Raw genomic sequence first — 12548 nt, 5'->3', positions numbered from 1 at the left:
TGTTGCTACATTTGCTGAAAGAAAATGTTTGGAGTTTGGTTTCTTTATAAGGGATGACGTGGGCTCTTTTGTAGTGTCTGGTTCCGTTGGCGTGTTAGTCTCATACCCGCAAAGTTTGCAGAGGCCAAGGGACTCGAGAGGACGCTGATTCGCTTTGTACACAGAATTTCTCTAATGTGCAGATTGAAGTTGATTCCCAGGAGTTGTTTTATGGCATCAGGTCCTTGGATAAAGACTAGTCTGAGTGCGGTACTACTATTTTATCAGATTATAGATATTTTTTAAGTAATTTTTCTCTGAGCTGGATTCCCAGGCAACCAAACAGTGTAGCTCATGTAGGACCTAGGCCACTTATACCTGTTCTTGGTGGGAATTGCTTGCGTCGGGTTCAGTAAAATGTATTATAGGTGTTGCCACATTTGCTGACAGAAAATGTTTGGAGTTTGGTTTCTTTATAAGGGATGACGTGGGCTCTTCTGTAGTGGCTGGTTCGGTTGGCGTGTTAGTCTTATACCTACAAAGTTTGCAGAGGCCAAGGGACTCAAGAGGCCGTTGATTCGCTTTGTACACAGAATTTCTCTAATGTGCAGATTGAAGTTGATTCCCAGGAGTTGTTTTATGGCATCAGGTCCTTGGATGAAGACTAATCTGAGTGCGGTACTACTATTTTATCAGATTATAGATATTTTCTAAGTAATTTTTCTCTGAGCTGAATTCCTAGGCAACCAAACAGTGTAGCTAATGTAGTAGCTAGGCCACTTATACCTGTTCTTGGTGGGAATTGCTTGCGTCGGGTTCAGTAAAATGTATCGTAGGTGTTGCTACATTTGCTGACAGAAAATGTTTGGAGTTTGGTTTCTTTATAAGGGATGATGTGGGCTCTTTTGTAGTGGCTGGTTCGGTTGGCGTGTTAGTCTCATACCTGCAAAGTTTGCAAAGGCCAAGGGACTCAAGAGGACGTTGATTCGCTTTGTACACAGAATTTTTCTTATGTGCAGATTGAAGTTGATTCCCAGGAGTTGTTTTATGGCATCAGGTCCTTGGATGAAGACTTGTCTGAGTGCGGTACTACTATTTTATCAGATTATAGACATTTTCTAAGTAATTTTTCTCTGAGCCGGATTCACAGGCAACCAAACAGTGTAGCTCATGTGGTACCTAGGATTCCTGTTTTAAATGCTCGTTTCACTCTTTGGACATAGCCGATGCACGGTATTTTGGCTCTTTTGTCTGCTGATATTTCTAGTTAAATGAAGTTTCTTTTATTTTCCCCCAAAAATATTACATTTTCTGACAGTTTTAACTTTTTCTCAAAGAATATTGCTGACGAAAACAATAGTGCTATAAAATAAAAAAAAAAAAAAAAAAACCAACTTGAAAATGCGTTGAAGCGTGCGCGCGTGCGAGTTTTTTACTGCAACAAACTTCTTCAAGAGTGAAGAAAAAGTAAATCATTTAAAGGTTTCTCTAGTAATTTTTTTTTGGAAACTAGAAGGCAAATGAAATTAAAGAGAATAGAGTTTGATTTAATCCATTACTTATCCCATTGGGAAAATACCTTACACATCAGATACCCTTTTCCCCTCAGTTACATGGGCCTCTCCATTTATAAGCATCCGAAGCTAGCCAGAGAATCCATAATGACCGTTCAATCATTTGTCCCCTTACAACATTATAATCTCTTTAAGCTCTTCTTTCTTGCATCCATTTTTCTCTTGTCCGCCTGAACTTTTGCTGGTCCAACTTCCTTCTTCTGAGTACTTATTAGTGGTGTTGCCATGTTCACAGAGCCAACGACTCCTGTCTCAGGCACTGGAGTTACAACAGCTGGCTGATCCTGACTATTTCCTCCTTTAGTGGCTGTTGTGCAAGCAGCCAATGGGGATGGCAATGCCATTGCAGCACTAACTCCTGCGTTCTGGTCACTGTTGAGAACTGAGGAATTACTTTGATCAACATTCAGAGCCGTAGTTGACTCTGAAATAGCACCCGACTTGAACTTAGGTTTTGGTTTAGCATGAATTCCAGTGTACAGCCTGTATATATGGTATTGAATTATAATTGGAAATTTCCATAATCAATTAAACCCCAGAGGAAATCCATAAAAATATAAGCAGCATATCATAAAATACAGTACTCGAGAAGCACTAATAATCTAACGTACCATAGTTAAGAACTGCAAGTAGTACTTAGCATTAGACCAGCCAAGGTCCAGTTCAGGTTGAACTGGACCGATTCAATTCAGAGTCAAAACCATAGTGAAACCGGATAGTTCGGTTCTGAACCAAAACCAGATTTTTTTCCTTTTTTTTTTTAAATAAAAAACTTGCAAAAGGATTTCAACCGTTGGATTTGATCACATAGGATCAAACGGAACTGCAGGCCCTGCCACTCCAATTCCCCTAAACCTTGAACCAGAACTGCTGATTCCTAGGCAAGTCCAGTCTGGTTCGGCATAGGACCTTGAATTAGCAAGCTGACATCTAAGACACCATATCCTTTCCACATTCCACAAACCCGTCATTTAGTATAATTGTAGAATGAATGTCAAAGTTCTTGATCACACAAGATGATAACCATAACTGGTCTTACAAAAAACATGTAAAGAATATTAACAAGGTGCTCAATAGTTGGAACTATAATAATGCTTGCATAATTTGTAGAAAATTTCTGAAGGTTCCACAACTTGTATTATTTCCATGACTAAAATATCCAAAATTTGTTAAGTTTTCCTGTTCCCAACTATCACAACAAAACACATAACAAGATAAAAACAGGTTACCTGGCATGTCTAGCATACTCCTCATAATTTTCAAGCAGCATTTTGCCAGCCTGTTCATTTAAAGCCGATTCTGGAAACGGTTCAATCAATAAACACCTTACTACCTGTTATCACAATGTCCGAAGCAAATGAGAATCAACACTTTTTTAGGAAAAACAAAGGGGAAAAAGTTCAGAAGGTCTGAGTCTCAAATCATCTCCATCAAACTGGCAGGTTTAGAAACAGCCCCTAGGAATTAAGTGATGAAAAAATAAGTTGATGTTCGAACTCAATAAGAGTTGCAAAGCACTTACAATGAGAACATGCCGTAGTCCAAGACTTGGATTCCAGTCCTTTTTTAGCGTATTGACACAAATCTCACCATTTGTTGCAATGTTTGGATGGAAAATCTTTGTCAGGAAGTACCCTACAACAAGAGTATAAATAAAATAGCTACATAATAATAGAAAATCCCTGATAAAAACTCAACTCTGCACTACCATACAAAAGAAAGCAGCCAATTAACATCAAATTTTCCTTTCACAAAAAACAGTCTGCCCTAGGCACTGAATTGAATGAACAATGATGAAGCATAATTAATTAATAACAATTAACAACATTTATCCACAAAACTACATAACAACATTTATTTACAAACCTTTAGGAGGAGAGTGTGGGAAGTCACGAGACAATAACAGCTTCATACGAAAAAGCCCATTCTCATAAGGGGTCCCGGCTGCAAGGCCAAAAATCTTACTTCAGTACAAACTGAAAAATGTATTAAATAACGTAAATTAGAAAAGAGAAGGATGCATGCCTGGGCCTTCAATATCAGCATATATGGTTGAAAAATCATCATCATTCACTCCCACTTTTATACCCTCAGGTGGAGATTCATCGAGATTCTTCAACTCCTTCGCAAGTTGCTTTATTACATTGGGAGGAAGATTTTCATTTGTTGCCTTTACAAGTATAAAATAAGACACCGTAAGGTAGGAGGAGGTAAAATATACAAGTGGAAGAAATATTATATGGTGCACCATTCCATTCCACCATCCATTGACCAATCCAAGACTAACTGATTATTACTCGTATTCATAAAATTCAACAAAAATTTATTCCTAAAACTCAAATCAGGCAAGCAACAATATAGAGTGAAATATACTAATTTCCTATCATAAATGAAGAGTCTAAAGAATGAAGAAAATTTTTTAAGTTTGATGCTTTAATTACCAAAGCAATTCCTGGGTAAAATTAGAGATCAGAAGATTTCTCTATCCTTGACACTGGAATGTGTCACGTACAAAAGAAGGAAGTATAAGAATAAGTGAATTGATCAATTAGTTGTGATGGTAGTTGAAGTTGTTGTAGCTTTCTGTTAAAGGTTGTTGGAGAAATTGTAGCAAGTGGTTAGGCAGTTGTTTTTGGAGGGAAAGTGGCAATAAATAGGGCTGTGCGATATTGTAAAGATTCATGCTGATTCTCAATGAAATATTATCTTATTCCTTACAATTCTCGACACCCTCTCTCTCTTTTTTTCTTCTAATTTTCTTTTCTCTTAATTTCAACTCTGAAGTAACTGTTGTTAGGGTTTCTACCTAACATTTGGTATCAGAGCTTGAAAACTGGGTGGGTTTCATCTGCAATTTGGTTCTTTGGAATCGCAAACCATGACTAAATCAGCAATGGTGGGTCAAGATGCTGTTAAGATGGCACAAATGGAAGAAAGGTTGGATCTGTTGCAAGGGGAATCTCGGGAGACCAGGAAGGAAATAGAAATTCTGAAGCATGACTTCAAGAAGTTACAAGAGGGAATCAAGAAAGATGCTGCCGAGAATAAAATTGCAATTGAGACTGCTGTGGGAAGATTGAAAACCCTAATGTTAGGGTTTTTTGGGGAAAAAGAGAAAGAAATCATCAACTCTGATGAAAGGAATTCTAATAGAGTGACAAGTAAGAATTCTTTAACAGCTCCAAAAGAAACTCTAAATCTTCATTCCAGAGATCAAGGTAGTTCTGATTTTGTTATGGAATCAATGGAGTCAGAAAAGATTTTGCCTAAGATTGAATTAGTAACTTTTGACAGGAGTGAGCCAAGGGCTTGGGTTAGGAAGTGTTTCAAGTACTTTGAAGTTTTTGGGGTTCCTAAAGATAAGATGGTGGGATAGCAAGCTTGCATATGGTAGGAAGAGCTGACTCTTGGTTTCAAAATTGGAATAAGTCTAAAATTAGTGGATCTTGGGAAGAATTTGAGATAGCAGTATGTAATAGATTTGGAGAATAGGGTTTTGAGGATGTAATTGAGGAGTTTATGAGACTAAGGCAAGAGGTTAATGTTGGGGAATATCAAGATAGGTTTGCGGATCTTAGGGTGAGAACGGAGAGGTTTATGCCTGATTTAGGGGAAGCTTATTTTTTGTCTGGATTCATTGGAGGATTGAGGGATGAAATTAGGCCAATGGTGAGAATGGTGAGGCCTACAACCCTAGCTCATTCTTTTGAAGCAGCTAGACTACAAGAGCAGTGGATGCTATGTAATAGTAAAGCCTTTTCTCTACCAAGATCTGGGTACAATAGTGCTTATAAGCCTAATTTTGCATCTTATTCTTCAAACCAATCCTACAAAATTTCTCAACCACTTTCTCATCCACCAAAACCTCCAAATGATAACAACCACAACCAAAAAGCTTCTGCAACCACTGCAAAGTCATCTTCTGCTATCAGTAGTAATTCGCTACCTCAACCTTCATCTAAGCCAGGTCTGCTTCCAACTCCAGCAGCAATTAAACAGTCCAAACCGTGTTACAGATGTGGGCAAAAGTTCTTCCCTGGTCATCAGTGTAAATCTAAGACTGCTATGGCCATTCAATTGGAGGAACAAGGAGTGGAAAAATTGGAGGAAGAGTATCAGGAAGTGGTAGAAGGTGAGGAAATTGGGGAAGGACAGCCAGAAATGACTCTATCAGTCCATGCTATGGAAGGCAGTCAAGGTGTAGACACAATTAAGGTGATGGGGAGACATAAGGATAGACAATTAGTTATATTGGTGGATAGTGGAACACTAACAGTTTCTTGGATGTAAAAGTAGCCACAGATTTAAAACTTCCAGTGGTGCAAGCACCTGTGTCATTGGTTATTGTAGCTGATGGAAGGAAATTACTAAGTTCTACAATGTGTCCGTCATTTTAGTGGCACACTCAGAACAAATGTTTCTCTTTTCCTGTGAGACTTTTGGAGTTGGGTGGATTTGATGTTATATTGGGAGTAGATTGGATGAGAAGTGTGAGTCCAATTTTATTTGATTTCAAGGGATTGCAAATCACATTTCAAAAGGGGGATACTTTAGTTACTTTGCAAGGGATTAAAGAGGAGATGGAACCTGATAGCCTTCAAGAATGTAATTCCTTGCAGCAGTTGTTGCATAGGAAGGGAAATGATTTCCATTCTCCATTGTTCTGTGTTAATTTGATAGAGCAGGCTATTGGAAATCATTTTGCTTGTGCTACTACTTTGTTTGCAGCTAACAGAGGTAATATTCACACTGATATTCAGAAAGTTATTCATAATTACCCTCAAGTTTTTGCTGAACCTACTTCCTTACCCCCTTTTAGAAGTCATAATCACAATATTCCATTACAACCAGATACTAAACCTATAAATGTGAGACCTTATAGGTATCCCCATTATCAAAAAAATGAGATTGAAAAGTTGGTGACTGAAATGTTGAATTCCAAAGTTATTCAGCCTAGCACTAGTCCATTTTCTTCCCCTGTTTTATTGGTTAAGAAGAAGGATGGCACTTGGAGATTTTGCATTGATTACAGAAAGTTGAATGACCATACCATTAAGAATAAATTTCCTATTCCTATCATAGATGATCTATTGGATGAATTACATGGAGCAAAAATGTTTTCTAAGATTGATTTAAGAGCTGGATATCACCAAATTCGAATGGATCCTCCTGATATTCCCAAGACTGCATTTAAAACCCACCATGGACATTTTGAATTCACAGTCATGCCTTTTGGGTTGACTAATGCCCTTGCCACCTTTCATACCCTCGTGAACCAAATTTTCCAACCATTATTAAGGAAGTTTGTTCTTGTTTTTTTTTATGACACTCATTTATAGCCCTGATTTAGAATCACATTTACAGCATTTGGAATCTGTTTTTAAGGTGTTGGAGGAGTAGCAGCTTTTTGCTAAAATGTCTAAGTGCTCTTTTGGTCAGAATTCTGTTGATTATTTAGGGCATATTATTTCAGAAAAAGGAGTATCTACAGATCCAGACAAAATTGAGGCTAAGGTAGCTTGGCCTTATCCAACTTCTGTCAAGGAATTAAGGAGTTTCTTGGGATTGACAGGGTATTATAGAAAGTTTGTTAGAAATTATGAAGAAATTAGTAAGCCTCTTACAGATTTATTAAAGAGGGACAACTTTCAATGGACTGAAGTTACTAGACAAGCATTTGACTCATTAAAAGTAGCTATGTCTTCTGCTCCTGTTCTGGCATTACCAAATTTTACTCAGCCATTTATCAATGAAACTGATGCTAGTAGCTATGGTATGGGAGCTGTATTACAACAAAATGGACAACCTATTGCCTATATTTCTAAGGCTTTTGGGGTTAGGAATCAAAAACTTTATGTATACAACAAAGAGTTGCTAGCAATCACTTTTGCCGTCACTAAATGGAGACATTACCTTGAGCAAGGTCCTTTCTTCATCAAAACTGATCATGAAAGTATCAAGCACCTTTTAGAGCAAAGACTTCACACTAACCTACAGCAAAAAGGTATTTCTAAACTCCTGGGTTTAGATTATAAAATTTTGTATAAAAGAGGGGTGGAGAATAGAGTAGATGATGCTTTGTCTAGAAGGCCATATTCTGCTGTGAATCATTTATCTGCTGCTCATTCTGAAATCATTCCTACTTAGATGGCTAATGTCCTTAATAGCTATGTTAATGATTCTAAGACTGCGGATTTAATTACTCAACTTTCTTTGAATAGTAAGGCTCATTCCAAGTTTCAGTTGAAGCAAGGGCTGTTGTATTACAACAATAGATTGTATGTGGGTTGTCATGGTAATTTGAGGAAGCAATTAATAGCATTGTATCATGACAGTGCTATGGGAGGGCACCCCAGCATTCACAATTCTTATAGTAGGCTGCAGAGACATTTTTATTGGCCTGGCATGTATACTGAAGTCTTGCAATGGGTACAACAATGTGCAGAATGTGCTAAATGTAGGGGAATGACTTACGCTACCCCTGGGTTATTGCAGCCTTTACCAATACCTTCTCAGGCATGGCAGCACATCACTATGGATTTTATTGAGCAACTTCCTAAGTCTGGAGGTAAGGATACTATCCTAGTGGTAGTTGATAGATATACAAAATATGGCCATTTCATTGGATTGGCTAATCCCTTTACTGCATCTTCTGTAGCAAGGGTCTTTATAGAACACATTTATAAGCTTCATGGTGCCCCTGTCACAATTGTTTCAGATAGAGATAAAGTATTTACAAGTGTGTTTTGGAAAGAATTTTTCAAGCAGCTGGGCACTACTCTTTCTTATGGTAGTGCTTACCACCCTCAAAGTGATGGCCAAACAGAACGTTTGAATCAGTGTTTGGAAACCTACTTGAGATGCATGAGCCTGGTTTCAGTGGTTGCCACTTGCAGAGTGGTGGTACAATTCCTCACACCATTCTGCTATAAAAATGACTCCATTTGAAGCCTTATATGGCTATTACCCTCCATCATTACCTGCTATTCCTTTTTTTGCACCACCAGTTTGACCAATTTTTTCAAGAGAGGCAGCAGTTGAATGATGTTCTCAAGAGTAATTTGGAGCAAGCTAGGAACAGGATGAAACAGCAAGCTAATAAGGGTAGAGTTGAGAAAGAATTTGAGGCAGAGGATATGGTATATCTGAAGCTTCAACCTTATAGGCAAACATTTGTTGCCTTAAGAAGGAATTTAAAGCTAACTGCTAAGTATTATGGACCATTTCAAATTCTGCAAAAGATTGGCAAAGTTGCATACAAGTTACAGCTTCCTCCTAATGCTGCTATTCACCCTGTCTTCTATGTCTCTCTTCTTAAGAGAAAAATTGGAGACAATGTTGTGCCACAATTAAAGTTACCCGAAATGTTGGAGAATGAAATAATAGTGGCCCCTAATAAGATTTTGCAAATCAGAACCATTATAAGGAATGGTCAGGCTGTGCTTCAAGGACTGGTCAAATGGTTTAATCTTCCATTAGAGGATGCTATTTGGGAGGATCAGTCATTCATCCAAGCCCAATTTCCCACTTTCATACATTCTTGGGGACAAGAATGTTCTCCAGATGGGGGTATTGTCACGTGCAAAAGAAGGAAGTATACGAATAAGTGAATTGATTAATTAGTTGTGATGGTAGTTGAAGTTGTTGTAGCTTTCTGTTAGAGGTTGTTGGAGAAATTGTAGCAAGTGGTTAGGCTATTGTTTTGGGAGGGAAAGTAGCAATAAATAGGGATGTGAGATATTGTAAAGATTCATGCTGATTCTCAATGAAATATTATCTTCTTCCTTACAATTCTCGACACTCTCTCTCTCTCTTTTTTTCTTCTAATTTTCTGTTCTCTTAATTTCAACTCTGAAATAACTGGTGTTAGGGTTTCTACCTAACAGAATGCATAATTGTTTCACACACGCATTGCATGAATGAAGAAGGATTTACCATGGCAACAAAAGAAATAAGTTTCTTGTCAGAGCTTATGTTTCATTGATATAGAATCAGAACTTCAGTAAAGGAAGTGCCAAAACCTTCTCTAATCTTGCTGGTGGTAAGTAATGATGAGATGAACTGTAAATAACAAGGATTATTAAGCGTTTCAGTTCTATATATGCCCCAAATTGAGGCAAAACCAACGATTTGGCAAGGAAGGGATTGAGGAAACCCCTTTTTTTTATTATTTCAATGTCTGTTAAAGAAAAACAGTCATTTCTTTATGTTTTCTATGACCTTTCATTACTAATTTAAATTGCATATCAAATTTGGCATGGGATTAAAAAAATGAAATCAAGTTTTTATACTGGTAACTTTTGTGAGTTTAGTCTTTAGTGTTTACTGCCATATAGAAAAGAGCAATCCAGTGTGCAAGATAAAAATCAATGCAGATCGTAGGAAAAGTCGAATGGCACATCAATTAAATATGAATTAAGTTAAAACTACTGGAAAATAATTCTACAAAAACAAAGCTAGAATCTCCCTTCAACTCCTATTCCAATCCAATGTAATGATTTTTGATAATAGAGAAGAGCATATAGACCCAGATAGTCAAGACGCTAGACCAGCATCCCCATTTTGTAACTTTTCATTATATTTATAATATACATTAGAGCTGCAAAGAGTCGTAGCGCATATTCAATAGTGAAGCTGCTGGCTGCGTGCACCAATGGTGTTCTAAGAGCAGACGGGAGGTGGTGAACTGGGATGTCAACATACAGATGACTCAGTGTAAGATATAGTGAAGCTCCTAGCAAATTAAACAATTGAATAGGGAAAAATAAAGCAAGAGTTATAAGGGGTAGAAAGCAAGAGATAGAGAAAGCAAAATTGACTGAGTAAAGAATTTATAGAGAAGATGAAGGTGTTTGAGGTGTGTTGTGTATAATACAATGAATAGTTTTTGTATTTGTATTATACTGCATTTTATTTGTCTTAAAGTCTGTTTTGTTTGGGATTAACTCTCTGTTTTGTTTTAAGGCTCTTCTTTGCTTAGGATTAAGGCTTACTCGTTGTAGTGGACTGTTTTGAAGATCAAGTAGCATAGAAATCTTTTTCATTTCTTTTTTTTTCCTTATTCCTATTCTTGATTTCTAAAATCGTAGCAAAATTATCTCAAACAAACAAAGATAAAATAAAATACAATTCTTGGCTAACTAAAGGTGAGCATAGCTTTAATATTTGCATAATTAACCTGTTTTGCATAATTAACCTGTTTTCTCTATACCACACTCCTAGGACAAAGTCCCCATACACCTAATCTACCTTCTTTTTGGGAATCAACAAGAAATACTCGTCAAAATTCCCTACCTTTGCTTTGCTTTTAAGACCAGAAATGATAACAATCTAACAAATTTTCAAACTGGGTATTTCCAATTTACAAGAAAAAAAAAAAGAAAGAACCAATTCCTAAATTATATGCAGAAAAAGAAGCTAGATCAAATCTCCCAGTATTCCCAAAAGATCCAAGCTTTTAGAATCGGATTCCCTCTGGGTAGTATTTAACATTCCAAAAGGAATAGGGCAGATTCTATTGAATTTGAGAGAGAAAATTATCCTCTTTCATTAGAGCAAAACAAAATTTCTAACTCAGATTTGCACAATAGAAAAAGTCCAGGAAAAGGTCTAACCATCAGAGACGTCTTCGCGATCACTGCCCTTGTTTGCACTGTGATGTTAACCTTCGAAAAGAAATGGAGAGAATGAGAGGTGAAGCGATGGGTTTTGGTGTCGAAGGCTTTGAGTATGAGGAAACGGAAAGTTTAGTGATCGGAGAGTCTGGCATGTGCCGCAATTGAAGAAGATTGTGGCCTATCGGTAGTGGTTACAGGGATGAGGGGAAAAGAACCCAGAACCAGTACGGGAGAAATGTGAACTAGGGTTAGATGGGAATGTGATAAATTTATGATTTTGAATTTGAACGGGCAGGATCAAATGATCTCCCATCCAATCCAATGGTTTATACCGAAAGCATTAATCTAGAGAGATGAAAAAATGGACTTTCTCTTTAACCAAAATTTGTTTGGGTGAACGATAAATTATAATGGGATTCCTCCATTTTATTATTATTTATTATTTAATTTTACATTTTAAAAATAAATTATTTAATTTTTATTTTAATTTTATTAATTATTTAGACATTTCAATCTTTAAAAATGATTTTAACTAACGTGACATAAAAAAAAGATAAATTATTCTTTATTTTTAATTAAATTTAATTAAACTTAATTTATTATTAATCCTAATTTTAATTACTTTGTCTCTCTCATTATCTCATTTCCCATTTTTCTCTCTCTTTCTCCCCTCACTCTCTAGTCTCTCATTCCTAGAGATAAGCAGTGAACGGATTAAATTAAAAAATCAAATTGAATCAATTTAGTTCGATTTTTTAATAAACGATTTAATTTGGGTTATTAATTTTATAAAATTTAATTTTTTAGTTCAATTCGGTCATACTCCATCATTTCATCCAACTTCATTTATACCCTTAACTTCATTTATGCCCTCAGCTCACACGGCCCACTCATGTTTTCAACTCCCACCCATGCACTTCCCTCTCTCTCATCTCAAGTTATTCTTTCTTCTTACCTCCCTCTATCCTTCCATCTCCCTCCCTCTCCCTACCAAATCTTCCATAGAAACAATAACTACCCTTATCATTTACCAAATAACCTTCTTCTTTCCTTTGTTTCACTTTCAAGCATGAATTAACAACCACCCAACCCAAGAACTTGTAGCGCCGCCAACAAACCCAACTACCAAAAAAACCTTTCTTCTTTTACAATAATAACAATCACTAGATCTGCCTCTCAAATGTGAGAAATAACAACAACAGTAAGAAATATCCATAACAACATCTTCTTTTTCTTCTTCTTCTAGTTTTCTTTTTTGGGTTTCCACCTTTAGATCTATGATTTAAAGCCTATTTTAGTTTTCTTTATTTTTCTAGGTAGAATATGTGTTGCATGCATGATTTCTTTTTGCAATTGTATTTTTAAGCTTCTAATTTTG

General features: G+C 36.6%; 1 protein-coding gene across 1 annotated transcript; it reads right to left on the bottom strand.

Moving 5' to 3' along the window:
• Positions 1-1505: 1505 nt before the first annotated feature.
• Positions 1506-11528, bottom strand: LOC110665745 (ubiquitin-conjugating enzyme E2 22). The gene is made up of 6 exons (XM_021825991.2): positions 11168-11528; positions 3579-3723; positions 3420-3497; positions 3076-3188; positions 2783-2886; positions 1506-2036 (listed from the first exon to the last, which is right to left on the bottom strand). The coding sequence occupies exons 1-6, from the start codon at positions 11168-11170 to the stop codon at positions 1673-1675; spliced, it is 807 nt and encodes a 268-aa protein (XP_021681683.1). The 5' UTR covers positions 11171-11528; the 3' UTR covers positions 1506-1672.
• Between the last annotated feature and the right edge of the window lie 1020 nt (positions 11529-12548).

The sequence above is a fragment of the Hevea brasiliensis genome, chromosome 16 (assembly GCF_030052815.1).
Source record: "Hevea brasiliensis isolate MT/VB/25A 57/8 chromosome 16, ASM3005281v1, whole genome shotgun sequence".
NCBI classification, from domain to species: domain Eukaryota; kingdom Viridiplantae; phylum Streptophyta; class Magnoliopsida; order Malpighiales; family Euphorbiaceae; genus Hevea; species Hevea brasiliensis.
Note: the sequence above shows the minus strand (reverse complement) of the source record. Positions and strands in the feature narration are given on the sequence as shown.

Bases quoted from the DNA above. Each gene is read 5' to 3' on its own strand.
- LOC110665745 (XM_021825991.2), bottom strand. The intron at 3,498-3,578 runs GCATGCATCCTT...TTGGCCTTGCAG, and splicing joins TGCTGATATTGAAGGCCCAG to CCGGGACCCCTTATGAGAAT. The intron at 2,037-2,782 runs GTAACCTGTTTT...CCATATATACAG, and splicing joins GAGTATGCTAGACATGCCAG to GCTGTACACTGGAATTCATG.